Below are 23,240 nucleotides of genomic sequence, written 5' to 3'. Positions count from 1 at the left end.
CACCTGTCAGTCAGCTGGAAGTGCAGACAGAATAATTTCTTTGTACCTGTGTAACACCTTCTTCAAATCCTTTAATGACTTCTTGCCTGCCAATCTTGAACCTGAAGGGCTTGTTTCTGTCTCGGGAGGAATCAAACTTCTTTCCATTCTGTAGCATTCCTGCCAAAACAAGATACACAGTTATTTTCAATAGGAGCTACATCTAAATTTAAGTGTTGCAGGGGGAGGGACAGAGTGAAAAATCAATGTCTTGGTCACTTCCATTTCCATTTTGAAATCTTATCCAAACGGCAAAGGCAGGAGAGTCAGTGCAGTGGTACCGTATTGTTACCTTTGCCTCCCAGTAATTCAGGCTCTTATATGGAAATATATTTTTATTCTTAAACTACCAAATGTCTCACAGACACCCAGAAGAGCTGTTGCTCACACAGGGGGCTTTCCTGGCCAAGCAGATGAAGGTAGGCAAGGAACAACTGGAGAGCAGCAATAGAGAGAAGCCCAGCACAGGTGCCTGCTCCTAAACACAAAAAAACCCTCCCTAAAACAAACCTACAGACAACGAAACCAAATTTAATATAAATTTGACTATGTTTACTTCTCTTTAAATACCACAGACTTTAAGACACATTTAACAGTGTACTAACCAAAGGGAGGCTGCTGCCATGTGTGGCCCAACACTCACCACTTACCACAGTCAGCAGGAGCTTTCCACCTTGGGGTGGGGATATAAGATCAAGGTTTGGGAACTCTTGAGCCAAATTTGCATCCAGGTAAACATGTGCAAGTACAGAGGAACTCCTTTGACTTGTTCTTGCAAATTTACACCAGAATACCTAGAGGAAATGTTTGGCACCTTGGCCTGTCTAACTTCCCTCCTTGATCTACTCAGGAATACTTGAATAATTTGCATTACACAAACCTGGCTCTTCCACACCAGGCATGTGAAGCTTCTACACTACATTACAACCATATGAGTTTCCTTCTTGCACAGAAAGAATGGGAAGGACTCTGCCTTCAAAAATATAAAAATAGCCTAATTACTACCCTAATTCTTTATGTTTTCATTCAGCCATCAGAGACAAGCACAGGAGCACTTGACTCATTCCTTTGGATGGGCAGGACCCTCTTTCAACCCATGTGTTGTGATCACATGCCCAGATTCCACAGCAAATGGATAAACCTCCACAATTAGGTATTCTCAGTCTCCTTTCTAACAGTGGATAATTATCTCAGCTTTCAACTTAAAAGTAACTGGTAATTGCTCTTTCAGAATGCCATGCTCTGGATTTTGCAAGGTTGGGCAGGTATTTATAAATCAGAATAAACCTTTCCTTTGTAATCCTGTAGTGCCAGTGTTCTGAGCATAAACCATGACCTCCTGTGCAAGGTGCTGTGCAAAGAAAAGTTCATTTATAAGCAAATATTGAGAAAGTTTATGGTAGAAAACAACACAGTCAAGCACAACTTTGACAGAAAACGCTGAGAAGTAACTGCCTCTTATGATCCAATATGAAAAATACAGTCTTACTGGTTTCATTTCATTAAAGCACTTATGTTAATAGCCCAGACTGATGCACAATTCTTATTTTTTCAGTGCAAATCTTCAGTTATTGTCCAAGCAACAACACAAAAGGCATACATTGATGCTTTAAAAGTCTGTGTTATGAATCAGAGGTAAATAAAAACAGATGTGCCAGAATGAAAAAAAAAACAAGGGGTAGGATTCATCTTACCAGCAACTTTTGAGCTAATTACTCTGCTTCCCTCTGTAATCAAGTCAGAGAAAAATGCACTTCCAGGGATAATTCATCTAACCAAATCTAAGCATCTATGTTAGAACATAATGAATTACCATCCCAGAAGTGCTTATTTCTTTCCAGTGAATATAAGGTAGCCCCAAACAACTAGCTCAGACATGGATGTCTCCAAATTCATTAGTAGTTAAATCAGTGGTGATGGCATTCCGGACGCAGTAATGAGAGCACAGCATTTGATTGTTCCAGTGGGGTTCTGTGTCTCAGTATTTCAGGTCAATATTAAAGCCAAATGCCATATCAAGGCAATTTAGCTGTTGACTAAGTACAACATTTGTCAGAGCTGGGACTTCAGAGACACACGTGTATGTGTTTAAAACCTTAGGAGGAAAATTATGGAATAACCTACCCTCAGGTATGGTTCAAAACCTTCTCCATTAGTGCTTGTTATATTCCAGAAGTTTTTCACAGCACAACAGTGAAGTATTTTATGCACTCTCCGATGCCAGTCCATACACATCTTATGCAATCAGATATGTGCAATAATAAATACACAATGATAGATGTGCTCAGTGACATCCCTAAAGCCCCTCCAAACAGGCTGGGAAGTGGCACCAGCTTCCTGCACAAGGTTTTCTAGTTACAGAAAAACATGGGTTCATTTGTAATGTAGAAAAGCAGCCTGCATATGGAGGAGGGCAGGCAGGGAGAAGCAGCTCAGGGGGAACTCTCAGGCATACCATATAATCCTTTCTGAATCCTTTTTGTGAAGTATTTGATCTTCAACTTAAATGGCAGTCCTTCCTCACAGCAATTTTATTTTTAAACACATCATGAAACCTTATGGTTCTACAAAACGGGAAGAGATTATTACAAATCCCAATATTTAATAGTTTTAATATTAAAATTTAGCAGTGTCATTACAGTCTGCATGTTCAAAGCAGTATGCAGTATGCAAACATTATTCTTCACTGCAGCCCAAGGAGGGAGAAGAATATATTTATTATAAAATAACAGCACTCTGCAAGTTCAGATTCAGATGCAAACTTCCACAATGTTTTCACTTCATTTTGTAATTAAATCCTATTAAAATACTTAGCTTAAAGGCCTGATGGTTTACTAAATACCACACATCAAACCAACAACGGAACCAGAATTAACTCTTCACAGATCCCAACAGCTACCAGATAATGCTTCACATTTAAAATGTTTCTACCTGCTCATAAGCTTGCTAGTCTGATATCTATAATATAAAAACTGACTCTCATTTCACCATTGAAAGCCTACAGAAGATGTGTTACACCTAGCAGAAGAAAACAGGCTGCTTCTCCTATGCTTACAGCAACATCCACCTTTCAGCACCAGCTGAACACTCTTCAGGTAACAAATTCAGAAATGTAACCACCTCTGTCACCCTATTGCTTTTGGAGAACAAACTGGGATTCAAAAAATCAGATGTGTCCATTTTCACCAGAGCTCTGGCAAGGGGGTCAATTTTTGTGTGACTGCCCTTTAAATGAACATCCAGTTTAGAAATGAGTCAGAGTCTCATCTGCCCTGGAGGAGTTCTGGTCTGGATTTCGATCTCAACTTTAGAGCTTTTTTATCTCTCTGTTTCTGAACGTTAAAGAGTCGACTGTTCAGGCTCCTGGGAGATAAAACAGCATAATATTTTATTTTTTCTCTCTTGCTAATGCATCAATTGATTTTTTTTAATTTTTTTTATTATTTTTGTGTGAAAAAAATTGATTTGGTTAATATTTTCAACAAGAACAAATGCCCATCCTACGTCTGCTAGCATCTTTATTTATCTACCTAACAACATGCAGAAAAAAACCCACAATCTGGAACTGAACACCAATGTTGTTCTGCAAAGTCAGAAAAATCAATTGAAGTTTTGACTGAGCAAGGACATCCAGATGCTTGTATGCTCACTTGTTACAATAACCTTATGTTTGATTCTGAAATTGTATTAGAATAATTAATTGTATAAATTCAATAATGAGAACATTGTGCAGATTTGAAAGCATTCTGATCTACAAGATGTTCTAATTAGTAACTAGATTTTAAAAATTAGGTGGCTGTAGAAAAGGAGATGTTTCAAATCATGCATCCTTCTGAATCACTGAAGTTCACACAATTGAAGCTGGAGATCAAAGAATAAACAAATTATTTTGTTAGGGAACATGACAGATATTCACCTCAACTGCCATTTGGGCCAAAAAAACCCCAGTGAAAACAGTCCAGGTTTAACACAAGCTATTATTTTGTATTAAAACATACATGTGTCTGTCCTAAGGTGTTAACATGAATTAGCTGAGGTCAGCCAGACCACATCATTTAAGTCTGTTCCCTAAGGGAAGGGTGCCTTGAATCTTTTAGCCAATTTCAGCCAAATTTGGCATAGCACTACGGTTCATACTGACAAAGATCCTATGGATGAAATGCAATCTGTTTTGGAAGAAGATCCTGTAAGCACTTTTACCAAGAGAATGTCTCTATCTTTATTTGTTATCAGAGAAATTGTATTATTGAGGTCAGGAATGGAAAGCCATGAATGCTGCAGCTGGAGCACAGGCTAAGTTTCTTTTTTTCCAGAGGGTTTCTTCATCTGAGACTGAGCTGGGAATTCAACCAACCACATAGCAAACCCACAGAGCCAGCCTGGCTGTTCAGACACCAGCTTACACCTATGGTCCCAACCAAACCATCCCTTGATTTCATCAGTTGCTCTCCTTTTATCCTGTACAGTGGGATTCACATACAAGTACTGGGGGGATAAACTGAATAGGTGACTTTCAAAAACAGCAAAATTCACCTGAAAAGCATTCCATTACCTTATGTTTCAAACTACCTACAGAACTTAAAGGTACTACATACACTGTAAGACAGATAATTTCTGATGCTGGCAGCAGAAAGAGAATCAGACATTCAAAAAGTGTTTCTAGGATGCTATCTTATTTCACTTTATGTAGACCAGAGGTTCTTTAGGACAGGGGCTGTATTTTGATGCCCCTAATGCAATCACCTCATGCCTTCTATTAAGTATGTGCTGTTATATACTTGCCATTTGGGTTGGTTCCTAAAGCTCTGGGATGCAGTGTTTGCTGCAATCAGTGTTGCTGCACCTTAGGAATTTTTGACTCCAAGTGCTTTTTTTTCAAAAAAATCATTTCTAATCAGAATATGTTCTGGTTTGGGAAATGCCAATATTTAGGCAATATGCCAATGTTCTGTCAGAAGAATGTCCCAAAAGCTGGAAATTCTGCTTTTGCCCCCATTTATAACCTGTAACTATTACTAATATACATTTTTATTCTGGAAGATACATTATCTGGAAGTTTCTAGAAGCTGAGCAGAAGGCTTTGTGTCAGCACTGACACCTTCACAGAGTACAGAAGAAAGTTCAGCAAAGCAAAGGAGTTCAGCAAAATGGCACAGGAGCAGCTGTAGAAACACACCTGTAAAGTCACAAGTTACAAGTCAAGTTGGGTTACACCACAACTCCACTGATTTCAGTGGTCTTATTCACATTTTCCACAAAAATAGATGAGTTCTCTTCAGGACTCAGTTCTGCCACACTGCAGTAGAGCAGGAACCAGCCCTCTGTGATGTCCTCCCCAGCTCATGGCTGATGTAACACACCTGAAAAACTTGTGGTTTCCCACCAGAAACAAGAAGACTTCCCATATAATTTCATGTTAAATGCAGAGATGTGGGCAATACATTTCTAAGCAAATGCAGTCAGCAGCTGCAGTCAGGGAAATGCCCAGAGGACCTGACATGCCCCAGCACTCCAGTACTTTCCATCTGAATCCAGACCTGCACAAGCTGAGCATCTCACCCTTCTTCCATTGAAATTTGCCATTTCATTTGTACCACAAAATTCACTGCTTTACACCCTTGCATCATAACAAGAGCTCCCAGCAGCCTGTAGCTACACCTGGCCATGAATCTCCTTCCAACCAACCACACAACAAGGAGCACACACCTCTGATTTCTTTCCTTCAACTTCCAAACTAAAGCCTTTTTTTGAATGAATTTGGCATGTCATTAGTTTTAGTGATGAAAATAGTTTTCATGAGAAATTATTATTGTTTTAATGGAGAGAAAGAGTGTTGAATGTGAGCTGGAGGATGCTTCCATGTCCTACTCTGTGTTTCAGCAGTCACCTTCCAGTGTCCTGCCTGGGGCTCTGGTCCCTGACCTGAGAGGGCAGCTTGGATTTGCAAGGGAAAGCTTCAAAAACAGAGCTTTAATGCCACTGTAAACACAAACTCAGTTTTATCCCTGCTAACTTTCCTCTGCTTAATATAAACAAAGCTTTATAAGGAAAAAAAAAAAAAAAGGATTTGCTGGCCTAGACTGTTTTTTTTTTTTCTGACAGTTTAGAGCCACTTGGGAAACAATAATTAACCTTTTCAAGGAATTTTCACTCCAGAGGGATAATAGTTGAAGAGACTGGGGGGTGCAGCTCTGCAACATATCACTTTACCACATTTTTTTTGTTTGAAAAGGCAACAGCAAGGATTTGAATGTCCAGTTTGTTGCCATGACAAACATTTACTGACTCAAAGGACAGAGATGGGAAATGGATGGTGGTGGTGGTGACTTCTTAGTTCCAGTTACTGCAGCACACTTCAGCAGTGGTTGATCTTTTCAACACAGGCAAAGCTGCTTCATTTTCTTCATGTATTATATACTCATTTATCTTTAATGTGCAGTAAGAGCAACACAATCAATTATTTATAGGGCAGCTGACAGCATGCAATGAAGACACCACAGACAACTATTCAATAATGCATATACCATGCACTTATATATCAGTGGTGAGGGCAACTACAAGGCAATATGAAAGAGCCTTGCACTTAGCTTGACTTCACAGCCAAGAAAATTACATGGAATTGTCTAGTTCACTCTCCTGAAAGGCATTATTCTGTCCTGACACCTTTATAGATTTGCATGTTTTTAAAAAGTCGATTTACCCTCAAGGAAGATATAAGGCTCAACAAGCACATTCTACATTAATTGTAAAGAGACTAAAACAATTCCTCTGGCATCCTGTTGCCTTAAAACAATAATTTGGTTTTATGGTTTGATTCTGTCATCACTACAAAGTTCAGCTGAAAAATATACATGCTCTGCAGCATAAGGCAAATTTCATTTGAGTAAGTATGGCAGAATCAGGTCAATCTGGGTATGCTAATGAATAGGACAATAGATGTCTAAAGCAGCATTTTAGAGAGAATATATTACTCCAGAAATACTTTGAATCTCTTTCATTTCCACCCCTAAATACCACGTCCTGTAATGCAGGTTCTGGAGGGAACATCCCTGTCTTTTTGTCTGCCCTCAGGTACCAGCCAAGAAGCACAAAGAACAGTTCAAGAGCAGGGCTGTAATACAAGGAAAACATTTTGCAAGATTTCTCACCCAAACAGCGTGCAAAGGACTTAGCAACTATTCAGTTCTTAAATAAAAAGGAGAAAACAAAAAACATTCATGAGGAAAAGAGACACACAAGATGCAACCAGAGAAGAAAACACAAGTTCATAAAAAAGAGAATTAACTGGGAAATAGGAATGCACAGTCAACATGCCAGGATTACACACAACTGCAAGCCAGAGGCAGACACAGTCGTCCCTTCATGATCTCATGTGCACATAAAACATACATAATGCACATAAAACATAATTAATGCACATAAAACATACTTAATGCAGAATTCAAATCCCTTCTATCCATGACATCCGACTTTTTGATCCAGATTGGTCAGACATACCTGTAGTATTCCTTATTTTAGAGATGTGGTAAAACCTTCCTGGCTGGTGTTATGCAATATCCCCTCCCTTCACAAGCACACAGAGAATTCCTGGGGAATCATCTCCTCCCACTCAGGACTGCATGCAGGAGCAGCAGACAAGATTTCCACCAGTTTGGGGCCACCAAAGGGTCTCACACAGTTTCCAGGGTAATCAGGGGACACAAACTGCTGTTTCACCCAAGGAACAAATCCCCTGCCCACGAGTGGAGAATCACAAGCATCAACCCAGCCAATTCTATGATTCTATGATTCTGTGATCCAGATGCTGTGCTCTCTCCATTGACATGGATGGATCACAGATTTCTAGGTAGCTAAAGAAAGCTGAGAGTAATTTCCCAAAATATTACTTGATCACAGTCAAGAGTAGTGAAAAAATGCAGTTTAAAACCAAGTTGGTTTTGATTTGTGAGTCAAATGCCTTCCTGTAGATTATGTTGCCTGTGGTCCTTTAAACTCATTGACCTCTACCCAGTCACTTACTGTATAGTAATAGAGCAATCATGCTGTAGAAATAACAGAAGGCAAAAGTCCTCCTAGTCTTTAATTGAACTCTGAGAAGAGTTTTTTAACAAGTTATGTCTTGGGGGACCCTGATTATGTTGTCAGAAGTTCAGCCAACCATTAAGATCAGATAAATTCAGCATTTTCCCAAGCAGTCTTTATCACTTGTTGCAACACTCCAGTGAAAGAATGTCTCATTCAGATATCATTATTTTTCTAGGCTGTCTTTAAAAAAACACATGAGATACACTCATCTAAAGAACACATCTTTATTTTGATGCTCTTCCCACCTACAAGGAATGCATCTGCTTCCACAAAAAAAAGCATATATTTTTAGTTTTGTTTTCACTGTGAAGTGTTTTAATGTGCTCCAAGGCAAACCTGAGCAGTGTCATAAATATCACTCTGCCTGTGAACTCAGAGTGTGTTCTGAAATAGTATTGGCTAATAAATTCTTATCTTGCCACATTTGTTTTCTGTTTTTCCTCATCGTTCCTGGTGCTGTAGATTCTCATTGGAGTAAACTAGCACAGTTCCCCTGATATCAATGAAAGTACAAAACCAAATGTAACAGTTTAAGACCTGGACCGTGATGATTTAAAACTAACTTGAATGATGCACTTGGGACTGTTCTCCAGAGCAGAATCCTGCAAGAACACAGAATAGTGTAGATTTGTGATCAGAGCAAAAAGTTGGATGTCAAAAAGAAAAGGTTCTGTCACCAGACAGCTGTGTAAGTATAACTCATCTTCATTTTTTTCCTTATGAAACAATGGCTGATGTTCCACCAAGGTCAGAAATAAAGTTGCCACCATATCCAGTAATAATATTATTAATTAATATGCTTTGCCTTAGGTATCTTGAAAGGCTCAGTTCAGTAAGACACTAAACTATCTCCAGAGCACCAGTGGAAAGGAGCTATTAACAGCACAGTTTGTTATTATAAATAGGTCTTTTCCATCTCTGTGTTTTGATCTTGGTGATCTTATAAGCAAACTATGGAAAAAGTGGCAGCTGTTATCTTGACAGATGGGTCTCAGGCATTGCTCTGCTGGACATTATTCAGTCATCTCTCTGCAGAACAATGGGAATTTCCAAGTGCCTGTATCTCTTTTCATCAATTTAACAGGCAGCTCATGTCATAGATGAGTGAAAGGAAGAAGCAAGGAGAATGCAAAATAAATGTTTTAGGGGAAAAAATCTGAGAGAAGGGGGGGAGAATCAGAGGATTATCACCTATTAGTGAATCCTCCCTTGGGTTTTATTGAAGTGACAGACAGAAAAAGAACCAAAAATTTCTTACAGAGGCAATGAAGACAAACCAGCACTTGCAGAAGGTGAGCTCCAGAAAGGCTGAGACTCCAGCAAGCAGGGCAGGGTAAGGACAAGGATGCACTTCAGTCTTCAGTTCTCCCTAGAATTTAGTATCATCCATTTTGGATGCAGAGTTTTGAATCTAATTTTAAGGACAAACATAAGCCTGACAAGGGTTCATCATTTTTTAAGGGTGCTTGGATGAGAGGGTGTTACTGCCCACAGTTTTCTATCATAAACACTTCCCAAGAGCACCACAAGCTCAACCCCACCTCAAGCTTGAATTTAAAGCCACGTCCTTCAGCTTTTCACACTCAGTAGCATCACCCTCTGTGCTCCCACTTCAAGCTGTACAGTAGCTGGAAATGGGGAACAGTGAATTTAGGAGAAACCTAAGCAAGCAGTAAGAAGGATGGACTCATTGGATCAGCTGTGCCTGTGTAGGGTTTGTCCCTAAATTGCCCTCCTCCTCCTCAATCTGAGGATGGACTGCACAGACTATTAACATTTTTTCCAATAGCAGAACTATTTTCACACTCAGAACTGCTGCATACAAAAGACATTGTAAATGAAGCCAGTTTAGACACTACAAATAGAAATAGCAGTCAGTCTGTAGAGACAAGCAACAAAGATAAACATTGCCAAAAATATATCAATAGCACAACAGCACCAGTTGAGAGTAGACCAAATAGCAAAGCATTAAATAAACAAATGTATTATTACACCAGCAATGAAAAGCCAGAAGATTTCAGGCTCCACAGCAAAACGTGTAATATTATTATCCATAAAAGCAAAGGCAGAGATGGTAACTCACAGGGATTGCTGTAGACCAGACAGCTCTATTTCATAGGTCACACTCTCCTTTATTATCCCAGTAAGTATAACTGAAAAGCTTGCATCCTGTATCAGCAACTTACTGTGTGAAGTTAGTAAAAATACAGTTTTAACACATCAAGACCCACAGAAAAATTAAGAATATTTCTATTAAATTTTATCCAAACTTCTAAATAAAATAAAATTCAGGGTTGAATGGAACGACTGAAACATTTTGCTTTAGAAAATTAAAAGAAATAAATTGCCTTATGCCCATCTGTTTGATTCTACTGAAAATACATTGCTTTGTTTTCAGATATTAATATGAACTATTTAAATTCAGCTTTGATTGTCTAGAAAGTTCCTGAACACCTCCATCTTTCCAATTATTTAGCATCAAGTATTGCTTAGCTACATCCAAGCTAAAAAGCCACTGGAGCTTTAAAGAGAAAACATAAAAGGAGAAGAGTCAAAATTCATAAGGAGTGTGCTGAAGGGGAGACACAGCAGATAAAACTCATATATACAGACAGCCATACCAGACAAAAAAAAAAAAAGCCAGAACTAACCTAAAATTGACTTATGCGAGAGGGATGAATTTATCTGGTCTAAAACAATTATCCACCCACACACTAAGAGGGATCCTACATAATTTTTAAATTAATTGAACAAATCTCAGACCAGGCCACTCTGCAACCCATACTGTGTAATGTTACGGAGCATCTAAATGCTCCATTCATTGAGGCTGTTACTTCCATTTCCCCATCTTGCAGGACAAAGAAAAAGGGTTGTGGGAGTTAATTTATCTCAGTTTTAGGTACCATTTTAATGCTTAAGCACCATTCTGCAGATTTACTGGTTGCCTGCATAGGCAACCCTGATCCTGCTCACAAGGGCAGCGATCAATCAGGCTCCTGAGGTTTTGGAAATTATTCATCAGAATAATTTCTGGCTGCTGATGTTATCAAACAGCTGCCAGGAAAAAAAAAAAAAAAAAAAAAAAAAAAAAAAAAAAAAAAAAAAAAAAAAAAAAAAAAAAAAAAAAAAACTTAACTTCTGCAGAGAAGTTAAGTTTTTGGTATATCTAATCTGTGTTCCCTAGCACAACAGAGTATCTGGAAGCTTTTGCCTGCTCATGAGACGAAAGCTTGCTAAGGAACACAGCCAGGCACACTTAAGCCATAACTCTATTTTAACAGGAACAAACCACATGAAAGTATGTTCTGCATCTCATTTCACATCTCATGCTCTGCACAGTCTGCAGTCTCAGGCAGTATCCTAGAGACACAGAGCACCCATACACTGCATTCCTATTTTGTCTGCTGTAAGCGTCCACCTAGCACAAGAAATATCACTGTGTAGTAAAAATACCATTTTCACCCACCATTTTTGGAATAATTTTATTGCTTTCAACTTAATGATCTGCCCTGAAGACAGGACACTTTGATTCATGAGAACCTCCTCGTCATCACTATTTGGTCTTTATTTCCACATAATTCAGACAAAGGTTTCTCCTGCATGCCCACAGCCTTGGCTACTGCCTCAAATAAACCTGAGCTTTACAGCTTATGATGTGCTCCCAGACAGTGGCTTTCAAATCCTTCAAGGCTTTCTTTGATACTGGACTCTCTGCCAAGATCATTCATCAGCTGCATTTTCTTGCTGATAAGCTGAAAGGCTCAGCTGAGGTCTGGTTTTTTTGGTTTTACATCAAGGTTTTCTCTCTCTTGTACCCATCCTGGCATGATGAGGGTGCTCAGGAAATACCTGTGGCTTTTCCAGTACTCCACAAGCCATCTCCTTGCTGCCTTGCCCAGCCACTTGACACCTCCATCACACTCTGTATGTTAAGGAAATTACATCAGGAAATAAGACTCTGTATGTCCCTGCTACTGGCAAGATTTTCAATCCTGGAAACACTCAGTGGAGTGCTGCAGGTCAAGCTGGCTTTGGCATTAAGCATGACTTCTGTTTCTGAGTTCTTTCTGCCCTACCATACCAGTTTCATAGAACCATAGAATCATAGAATTGGCTGGGTTGGAAGGGACCTCAGAGATCATCAAGTCCAACCCTTGATCCACTGCAGTTACCAGCCCATGGCACTGAGTGCCACATTCAGTCTCTTCCTAAAAACCTCCACCACTTCCCTGGGCAGCCCATTCCAATGTCTGATCACCCTCTCCAGAAAGAAATTCTTTCTAATGTCCAACCTAAACCTCCCCTGGCACAACTTGAGACCTCTTGTGCCCTCTTGTCTTGCTGAGAGTTGCCTGGGAAAAGAGCCCAACCCCCCCCTGGCTCCAACCTCCTTTCAGGGAGTTGCAGAGAGTGATGAGGTCTCCCCTGAGCCTCCTCTTCTCCAGGCTGAACACCCCCAGCTCCCTCAGCCTCTCCTCATAGGATCTGTGCTCGAGTCCCTTCACCAGCCCAGTTGCCTCCTTTGGACCTGCTCCAGGACCTTGATATCCAAGACCATTATTCTCTGCAGGTTTGCAGTCTTAGCCTCTTCTCTGCCTCCAGTAAATTTTTACAAGTCACTGGTGAACGGATACCCACAGCCTGAACATCCAAATGAATCCATGGGGAAGGAGAGGCATCTAAAACTGGCATGGTATTTGATCAAAAGCCTGAGCCAGCCATAACAACTCTGGTTCAGCTGAACTCAAGTTCAATTCTTCATCTATGCATATTTCTGTAATTATTGGGTGCTTTGCTTTTTTAAGGGTTTATCTTATAGCAAGTGGATTATATCCTGCCCATTGTCCTTATGGAGCTTCACTTTTTCATTTGTTGTTCATGGCCACCCTAGAGAGGTGGTACACATTTCAAAGCCCTGTATGGTCAGTATTTAGGAGCAACTCTCCAGGCAAAAAAAAACCTGCATATAAATTTCTGCAGAGGTAGCAAATGAACCAGGGAGCCCCTGTGTGATCTACCCTTATACTAAGGTGGTTTCCATGATGAAAACAGCTTTTTCTGCAAAGATTTTAACAGCTGACTCAGGAGATTATGACACTGGATACCTAACAGCAAGCCTCTAATTAATGTTTTGCAAAACAGGTTCATCAGGAGCTTCCCAAGGTTTAAAAAAATAGCACCGTGATTTTTCAAAAAAGTGATTTATAAAGTCACTGCATTTGGACTGCAACACTGCATTAAGCAAGAGAAGCAGTCTTTGGAGCAAATATTACACAGTCTGCTTCTGTTCAGGTGTATTATTTTTTTCTACTTCTGTTACACCAAATTATGTGGATAATACAGGCACAGTGCACTTTGCAAGGAGCCAGCACTCAGACAGTGTTTAGTTGCTTCTCTTTGAATGGAACTGCTTTACAGGACCATGAAACACAAATATTGGTGCATTGCAGAGTGTCATTTTTAGCTGCTGCAATACCACATCTTGTTTGGGTGTCTGCTGCCAGATGACATCATCTTGTAGCAACTTTTTCAGTGGAGCAGCCAAAGCTGCTTCTCCCAGGGTACCTTTGACTAGAAATCCAACAATCCCATATAAATACATATGTTTTATGCTTATTTGCTTGTTTTTTAAGTCTTCCTGCTGCAAGTCAGACTGGGAGGATAGGAAGGAACAGAAAACTCCTCCTCTCAGCAAGGAATATCACAGATGGCCCTGGGAAAGCCAGGGATGCTGATCCTGTTGTAGCATATGCAGCCTAAAAATGAATCAGAGCAACAACAAATAAATACTTATGTGGTATCAATTCATCAGAGCTGCTGTACACATGAGTACACACAATTCTATTTTCTCACATCAGCCTGAGCTCTGTGACAGGTTCTCTATCTTGTAATCTAGTAATGGTTAGAGATGAAGCCCCAGCAGTGAAAAAGAACTGAAAGGCTTTTCTGCCATGCTGCAAGGATGATTTCTGCTAGAAATACTTCACAGGCTAAGAGCATGACACTAGACTGTCAGGTACCATGGACTGCAGGCTGAATGTCTGAATAGATCTGTCTTGGCCTCCATGTCAAGTCTAAATTTCGGAGATGCACTGTGCACATTCAAATCAAATGTCAAACTTCCCCTGGGTGAGCTCCAAGACCTGTGCTGACTCTTGGTATTGCTTGATAAATAAATAAAATAAATAAATGAAGCAGGGAGGACAATTTAACCATGGATGTCTGTTTGGGTTTGGGTTTTTTTCATGCTTTGCACAACCATAAAAATTACACAGATTTTCATACATGACAAGAAGCTGAGAGTGAGCATTTCCAGCTATGATAAAATGTGTTTTTACTCTGAGGCACATAGGCCTTGTCCCAGTGACCAGGAGAACATGCTATCTGATCCCTAATTTGTTTAACAGCTGGTGCCCAGATATGATCTTTATTTCTGTCTTTGTGGTGACAGTGCTACCAGACTGTGTATCAGGCCATGTGTCAGTTTGGTTGCTTATATCTCAATCATTTAAGCTCTTAGAAGAGAACACAAATCAGTGTCACCTGCATATTTAAGGCTTTAAGAACTGCTAAACCTTGTTCCAGTTTCATTCAGAGCAACTCCAGCATCCTGCTTCCTCTGCTGAAGTGTTAAGGAATGCAAAGCAGGAGTGCTACCTTTTTATCTGCTTCAGACGCCTACATGGAGATTAGGAAGTGTTGCTCTGATCTCTTCCAGGTCCATGCCACCATGCTATCTGGAAACCAAAGGCTATATTTTAAGCTAGGGTAAATCAGCTGAACCTCTAAAAGGTCAACAGAGCAATGCTAGCTTGTCCAAGGAGAAATTCTCACTGTACCATTCCAGAGATATGAGACTTAAAATACAAGTTTTTTTTCCAACCACTCTCTTTGCTATAAACATTTTCTATTCTTCTGTGCAGCTTTCTTAGTTCCCCAGATATTCATGTCAACTTCTTGCTATATTTTTTTCTCACTCACTGTATATAAAGACAATTTGCCTTCCTGGAAGCCAAAAAAATTAGTATCTCTTAACCCTTGCACCAGTCACTTTTTCTAACATAGATTTATTCTGTGGGTCCCAGGCCTAATAAACTTTGGTGGGATCACAAAAGATACAGCGAGAATATTTGCTCACAACTTCTTACAACATTAATAAACAGCAAACTCTTCATTTGTCCTTGTATCAGAAGCCTTCTGAGAGGGTAAGAAGGAGAAATGATCTAACAACTCTCAATGTCTTTGCATATAGACTTTGAAAGGGACAGAATTCAAGAGAGGGGTTTGTGGTTTAACTTGTGTGAAGTAAAAAAAAAAAAAAGAAAATAGTTAGAAAAATAGTTATAAAATGTGAAAATAGTTAGGTTTCAATATTTTTCACTGCAAAAGCAGAGCATCAAATGCTACATGGTTGTAGCTGCAGTCAGGGACTGCAAGAATAAAAGAGGACCTTGTACAAAATTTCCCACTCAAAATTTGGGTTTTGGTGGTGAATGTTTTGGTTTGGTTTGGTTTGGTTTTCACATAAATTCAAAGTAAACTGAGAGAGGTTTAGCTTGGCTGGTTTTGCTGCATTGGTGTGACTTTGCTAAAAATAGGCAGAGCAAACCAGAGCTCCCTACTCAAGTTTGACCCTGTAATAACAGAAATACACATGACCCTGAGACACTCCTACTTCAAACAGTCTGAGTCAGGGCAGCCTCCCTGACTCATCCAAATTGCTTTTCTCAGTTTGGGCAACTTGGAAACAACAGTGGCATAGATGCCACAGGAGGGGCAGTAAGTGATACTTGTATTAACACCTTCATTTTTGGAAATCTGGTGTGCCTGTCACAGACAGCTAGAGCAAGGAAGGCAAAAAATAAATAAATCAAACTCTGGCAGACATCTTTCCCTGAGTGGGGAAAGTGCCAAGGAACAAATTGCATAGTGTGTACAAAAGGAAGAAAAAAATCTCTATCCTGCTGTGTACTTGCACTGGCACATGCTATTAAATGTGTATGCCCTGGGGGAATGCCAACCTACCCCCAGGAAACTCCATCCCATCTTGCAGAGACTCACCGTTTATTACTGAAAGAAAAAAAATAAAAATTAGCAGGGGCAATATGAGGCTAAGATGAGCAGGTCTAACTTTTGCTGGCCCCAAGTCAAATATGCAAGCAAAGGCTTAAGAGAATTTTCTTCTGATGCGTCTGTGCCAACAATAGATGCGGACAGGACAAATATTTACAGACCTAAAGTGGAAGGAGACTGAATGGGGGGAGCCAGACTCTGCCTGAAGTGCTTATTATAGCAATTAGCCCCTGGTGGCTTTATGGCCCTGCAGTGACTGCTCCCCAGAGCCCCAGACAGGACAGAGTGACAGTGACAATGCCACCAGCACAAGATGTTTTTTCACATGTACTGTACCAGGCTGTCCTCCCTTTCCCTGGGGGTGTATTAATAGCAGTGTAGTCATACTGTACATACAGCAGTATAACCAGAAGGCAAAGCTGCCAGTAGGCTAAAACATGTTCAAAACAAACAAAATAATCTTGGAGACCTTGAGGAGGTGTTGACTCCGTGCCCTGAATGGTCTCTTTCTCCCTTGAGCATCTCTCAGACGCCATCTCCCCTTTTTATAAATGTCTCTCCTCAATACTGACACATCCTAATATTACAGAAAAATGAGTTACTAAATGGATGATTTGGCAGAGAGATGTATTTCGCTTAATTTTCCTTTGAAAACAGAAAGTAAATGCAATAATAATACATATGTGTGCATCTGTGTCCCCTCCTCTCTGCTTTTCATTGTACACCTTCCTTAGCTGTCTAGGAATAAGAGTTTCTCTTATTCTGGTTTTTGAACAGTTAAGCACTATGGACCTCTTGAATGATGTGTATATCATAGACAATGTGATATTATATACAAACATAATCAAATCCTCTTTTTCTGTTCCCAGAAACAAGGACAATGATATGGAAAAAACAATGGTGGGAACATCTACAGTGGGAGTGGGAGAGGGGCAGTGCTTGAGAGCAGAACTTTGTCCAAAAGCACCTGCATTGAAAGCAACCAAAGGATTGTTAAAATGGTTCTTTAGTTGGGATAACTATCTAGCTCATTAAATACTTTTCCAGAGCTGATCTTGTCACTCTGCACTCAAAATTGCCATGGATAAATTTGATCTGAAGATCTCCCCAGCTTTGCCTGAATGTTTATGTCTGAAACCCAAGAACTGCCACTTGTTGATCACTGCAGAATAGACCTTTAGCAACAAGGACCTTGCAATGAATAGCCACATCCTGTAACACCTCTGTACAGGACTTTAATTAGTTTCAACCTTTTGAAAAGAAATTATTCCCCTTCCTCCTACACACCTGTGTTTACTAGAATAACTGACACTGGAGTCAGAGATGCATGGAATAATACAGATTTGTTCTGAAAAAGTAGTTATATAATAAAGAATTAAACATGTCTCCTCAGTAGGAGGTTAAATAATGATATATCTTCAGTTTCTCAATCACCTTGAGCTATAATACAGGAGTTTCAAGGTCCTACTCATGCCAGGGTTGCAAATGAATAAATTTCTATTTACCTTTTCTCCTAAGAAAATAAAACCAATCCTGTAACCTCACAAACCTCACAAACTGCAGCAATGTGCAGCCTCCAAGACAGAGCAGAAACATTCTTCCTATGTAGCCCTAAAGAGACCCATAAAGCAAACAAAAGCCAATGTCCTCACAGATAAAACAGCATTTACCTTGTATGACTCTGACATTTCTTTGCAGAATGTAGCTTTTTGCAACTACTCTACAGTACCCATTATATTCCTTGCTTTCTCTCCCTCTGGCCTCTCCATGCAAGAAATGAGATGGGATGTCCCAATCAAATGCAGAAGCTAAATCAGTGCTTTGGACTTTGTTGTCATCAGGCTCTCTCAGTCTGCCTAAAGTAAGAGTAAAGAAATAAAAGAAGTGATCATCTGCCCAGTGAGGCCAGTAGTGAGCTCCAGGGTTGGCTCCAGAGCCAAGTTTAGATTCACAAGTTGAGTAAAGCTCCAGTACACAGCCTGGATGCTGCTCCATGAGTGTTTCATATGGCACAGACCATGTGCCTGTGTGGCACTGCTACTGCCAAGCCAAACATCAGTGTTCTTGGTCTAATCCTAAAATTCTTCATTCTTTTCCTTCTGTTTAGAGCTCTGTTTCTTTCCCCTGGTCAGAAATCTCTAAGCAGGAGCTGACCTGTCTGATCCCAGCTGGGGTCTGAGCCAACACAGATTAGCACCAGTGAAGAGCTACAAAATGATGGCTGGGGCACGTCCAGGTCATGGATGTTTCCTCAGCTGAAACTGCTCTCTCCCTCCTTCATAGCTGTGCATCTTCGACCTAACTTTGTAGCTTAGAGAGCTGGCTGTGCTCTGGGATGCTGGGTACTTCCACATCATGTGCTGGGGTCACCCAGAGGCTGCCCTCTGGATCAGACTTACTCCAGATTCAAGAGAGCAAAACTCCAGGCACAGCCCCAGGGACTCCATCTCTCAGCTCCTCTGGCAGATTAATATTCCACCAGGTCCTTCAGGAGGGCCCAGAGGGTGCCTGCAGGGCAGTCTGTGGTCCCAGCATTGCCCAAACCACCCTCCTGTTCCTGGTCCTTGTCAGCTGCCATGTAGACATGGATTGGGGTGGTCCAGGATGAGAACCTGGATGTCCCCAGCACAGCTGATCTTCTCCTGCTACAGGCTGAACGTGCCATGTCTCCTAAGCCTGGGAATCTCCTGCATATCCATAATAAAAGGTAGCAAAAAGCTTTACTAAATAAACTAATAAGTACTTAAAATCACAAGCCAAATGGGATGTATCCTCATTTAATGTGGCCAGAAATGTTTAATAATCTCCTTCCTCCGTGACTCACAACATCCAAAGCCCAGGAACGCTCTGTGCCTGCTGCAGAGCAGCACACAACCTTCTTTTAATTAGAAATCTCTACAAAATGCATATATTAGCCAGATTAAAAATGTGACGCCTACCAGGATGGGGGAATGCAGTATCTGGTTTCACACATACCTTCTATCATATAAAAATGTTGGTTAAAGATACAAGTTTCTCTCAGTACCTCTGCAATGCTCATATCACATGTATCAACACATCCATGTCACAAAACACAACACTAGCTACAAGTGTCATGATATTTTTGTCATGACAACACAGCATAAAGGGCAGATGATTGAAGGTACCCAGGTGCCTAAGATGCAGCAGTCATACTGTGGACATTTCAAAGGCATCTGGGCATCTAACTCCTTTGATTTCAGCTACATGATTTTAAAATTTTTTCAACTTTGAATATTTTCTCAGGTTTTGCTGAGACATAGTGTAGTTATCTCAGTCACAGTAATTACCATCATTCCAAAGCCTGAAGGGAGGAAATGGACAGGCAAGTACACTGCTAAGTTTATCATACCCACATAGTACAAAACATGTATTTTTATTATCTGCCATGGAGAACATACACTGCATCACAGCACGCAGCCCTAATTCTGATCTGATGATATTGATAGTATTGTTCTTTGCAATTTTTGGTGCATAGCTATTTTAAGAAATACTGGGTAGCAGAAATATCAGTTAATATGTGTATAAGTAAGACATTCATCGTTATTCATGCTCACATTTTGATAGAGTATTCATAAATACTAATTCTGAGTCAGCTTTGACCTGGCAATCCCCATGGAAGAGACTGAAGTCCTACTTGGCTGAACTTGCTCACAAGGCACATTTGTCAGTTTAAACCTAAATTTATTTCTGCCCTTATCAACCTACTATCTCATTATCTCACTATTCACTGACAAAAGAAATGATGAATCATGACCATTGGGGCACAGGGAACCAAATACACTAAATAAAATTAATGTCATTACGTCAGCTGTGCACAGCATGATGAAACCCTCCAGTGGGACCTCTTGGAGTTACTGTAACATACATAAAGAATAGTTGTGTGTTCTGTTGTGCTGTGTTGAAAATAAGGATGATTATATACTTCAAGAACAAAACTTATATCGTGATTAGTGCACAGGAAAATCAGGGCTACAGGTGGATTTGCAGGAAAGAAGTATCACTGCTCAAGTTTAACAGAGAAAAGAATTTTAACACCTTCCACAGAAGTTTTCCTGTGTGTTTGGTTTGACCACGAGGCACTTCCCTTTAGAAAATACTCAAAGTAGGCATAATATTTTTTTTAAACCAGAACAAAACTATTACAATTTCAAGGGGAAAGTCCAACACTCAAAGCATCATCTGTTATTTCACACCAGCTCTGATGATGCAGGGCTGTGCTGGGGGGGGCACGGTGGTGCTCAGGCACAGATTGCAGCCCTTGGCACTGCACAGCCCAGGGATGAGCAGCAATCCCAGGCTCCTGGGGTGTCTGCACAGCCCCCCAGACACCCCGTGGCTCCCTCTACCTCTGCCTGAACCTTTCAGGGCAGTCATACCACAGGTCCTCCAGTGGTCCCAGTGTCAGCCTCCAAACCACCTCCATCAAAATCAAGGTGAACTTCTCTCCTAGGTCCACATTATATTTTTAGATGGGATCGTTTTATTTTGCAGTCACTCTCTAGAGCATTCTTCCCTGTGCTTCCCAGTGTGGCTATTTTTATGTTTACCATATCCAGACGTCCTTGAGGTACCACGAAAGCACAACCTGTGCAGGCTGTAACGTGACCCAGTCCCGCTGTGTGCGTGACATCCAGAACCGCACAACCGCACACCCCGGGACTGGGAGCACGGAACAGAACCAGAACCAAGCTGTGCTGCTGCAAACCAGGGCAAAGCTGAAGGTGGGATGGGGTTTCAAATGGCCAACATTACCTCCTGGAAACAGCTGCTGCAGAAACTTTATAAAGCGGGGTTTTGCGGAGTAGTCTGTCAAGAGAATTTTGAGAGAAACACCCAGCAGTGGGAAGTCAATTAAATGAGACACAATAACTGCAGAGGGATTTATGCAAGCAGCTTTTGTTACCCTGAACAGCGTGCTGGCTTGTCAATCTTTCTCAGCTTCAAATATTTCAGTGCATTACAGATGAGGACAGAAAGCCTCCCTTCTCACAGATACTGCTGAATTTGCCAGAGAGCTCTAATAGTCACCTATTTTTACACGATTCACAGCACAGTTCAAATGTTTCTGCCCAGCAATCCCCGCATCAAAGATGGATCTTGAAGTCAAATACCTATCTGTTTCAATGCAACTGTTTTGTTTTCTCATATACAATAAGCACTCTAACAAAAAGTGTATCAATCAAAGCAGTGTTAGCCTCTGGTGAAGCATGACTTTGAGTGACATGTGGTATTACTTTCCATAACTGATTACTCATCTTGTTAATCACCTTTTAATATGCTCCAATTACTTTTTAGAGAAGTGACTAATTGTAAGGCTGGCCAGTACAAGCTGGTAATCAGGATGAAATTGGATATAAATGGCTCCAGAGGTCTGTACCAGGAATTTTTTCATTATGTGGAACATATCCTACAGCATCTTCAGGCTGTCCTCTGATGTCAGAGAGTTCCACCCCTGGCAGAGTGGAATTTTGGTCATTGGTTTGACCATCACAAAACCAAAAAGCTGAAAAAGCAGATAACATTTTGACAGACTCCATTCTGTAGTTTTCATCCATATCTATACAGAAAAACACATCAAGGGTATGGACACACAAAAAATTAAATTCAAAAGAAGATAAAGAATTGACATGAATAAACCTAGGGAAGTTCACGTTGAAATGCTGGTATTCAGGGAGTCAGCCAGTTGGCCCCTAAAAGCTATGAATGCAAGAAAGATCTGAAGCCTCTAGAACTGATCTACATGAGGGAAAGACTACTGAATGTGAATGCAACCAAAGATTCCAAAATACATGACAAAACTATTAATTAATTAATTACTAATTAATTAACATTCATTAATGCACTTCTATGTCAGAAGTGTTCTATGCAATCTCTTCATCTGAATTCCTACTTTAATGCAGGCTATAGGATTTTCACTAAATAATTCCTGTTTGAATTAGAGCTGATTTAAAGATTTCTTAGAGCAATGAACTGACTGCAATTACTGATTGGTGTTCACTCATATATCAGTATTTCCAGTTAAAATGTATTTCTCATTTTAGGGTGAATATGTAAAATTTCACTTTCCAGCTATGATATGTTATCTTCATTAATGATCAGAACAATTCAGTTGTCCTACCCATTTTCTGTTCACTATGTAAGGACCATACCATTCCTTAACCTCTGCTACATAAATTATATTTAGGAAGGTTTCCCAGCGCTTCTACTACCCTCATGTGTGTATTGTAGACTACAAAACTGAGCACACTATTTTTGAAACAGCCATAATAGTGTGGGGCTCTGGACCTTCTCTCTTTCCCTCAGTGCTTCTGATTATCTATTAATGGACTGCAGTAATTTTTTTGGCAAAAGAGTTTTGGAGCCTATGTTCATTTGATAATCAACCACCACTCCCCACATCTTTTCCAGAGTCATTCCTAAACATGACAAAATCCTCTTACCTGTAAGGACAAGCCTCATTCGTTGCTCTTCCACCTATGACTTTGTAAAGGGTTTTATAGAAACTGAAATGTATTATTGGCTTTGACCATTTTACACAGTGATCCCTATTACTCTGCATTAATAGCCTATGATACAAGACCCTTTATTTAGGATTTATTTGATAAATTTTATCACCCTGATATGTATCTCCACTGATAAAATATTACTTACAGTGGGGCCATCACCATCCCATTTTAAGACCCACTGGAAAGTCCCCTACTCAAAGAGCCAATCCTATTTCCTATCTTTTTTAGCTTCTTACTCAAAGTATCATTAATCCCTTGCAGATCATGATGGAAAACCCTATGGCCCTCTATAATCATTGCCCAGTCACCTGAATACTTACTCCTGGGGAGATAGCTTGGTAACATTTGCTCTCCATAACCCCAAAATTGCCTGTGAATGTTGAAGAGGTTTTTGGACAATGCCCTTGACAACATTCTTTAACTTTCCATCAGCCCTGAGGTGGTCAGGCAGTGGTAGTAGATGACTTCTGTATGTCCCTTCCAACTGAAATATTTTATTCTATTACTCCTTTATTT

The 23,240-nt window shown here is 40.2% G+C and overlaps 1 protein-coding gene across 1 annotated transcript in view; it reads right to left on the bottom strand.

Moving 5' to 3' along the window:
* FKBP1B (FKBP prolyl isomerase 1B) overlaps positions 1-23,240 on the bottom strand; it is a 41,469-nt gene that overhangs the window by 1,818 nt on the left and 16,411 nt on the right. The window contains exon 3 of the mRNA XM_071742088.1: positions 47-159. Coding sequence (XP_071598189.1) covers positions 47-159 — 113 coding nt within the window. The remainder of the gene's footprint in view (positions 1-46; positions 160-23,240) is intronic.

This window comes from Heliangelus exortis, chromosome 3 (genome assembly GCF_036169615.1).
Source record: "Heliangelus exortis chromosome 3, bHelExo1.hap1, whole genome shotgun sequence".
Taxonomy (NCBI): Eukaryota; Metazoa; Chordata; class Aves; order Apodiformes; family Trochilidae; genus Heliangelus; species Heliangelus exortis.
The sequence above is the reverse complement of the archived record's forward strand: the minus strand, read 5'-3'. Positions and strand labels throughout refer to the sequence as shown.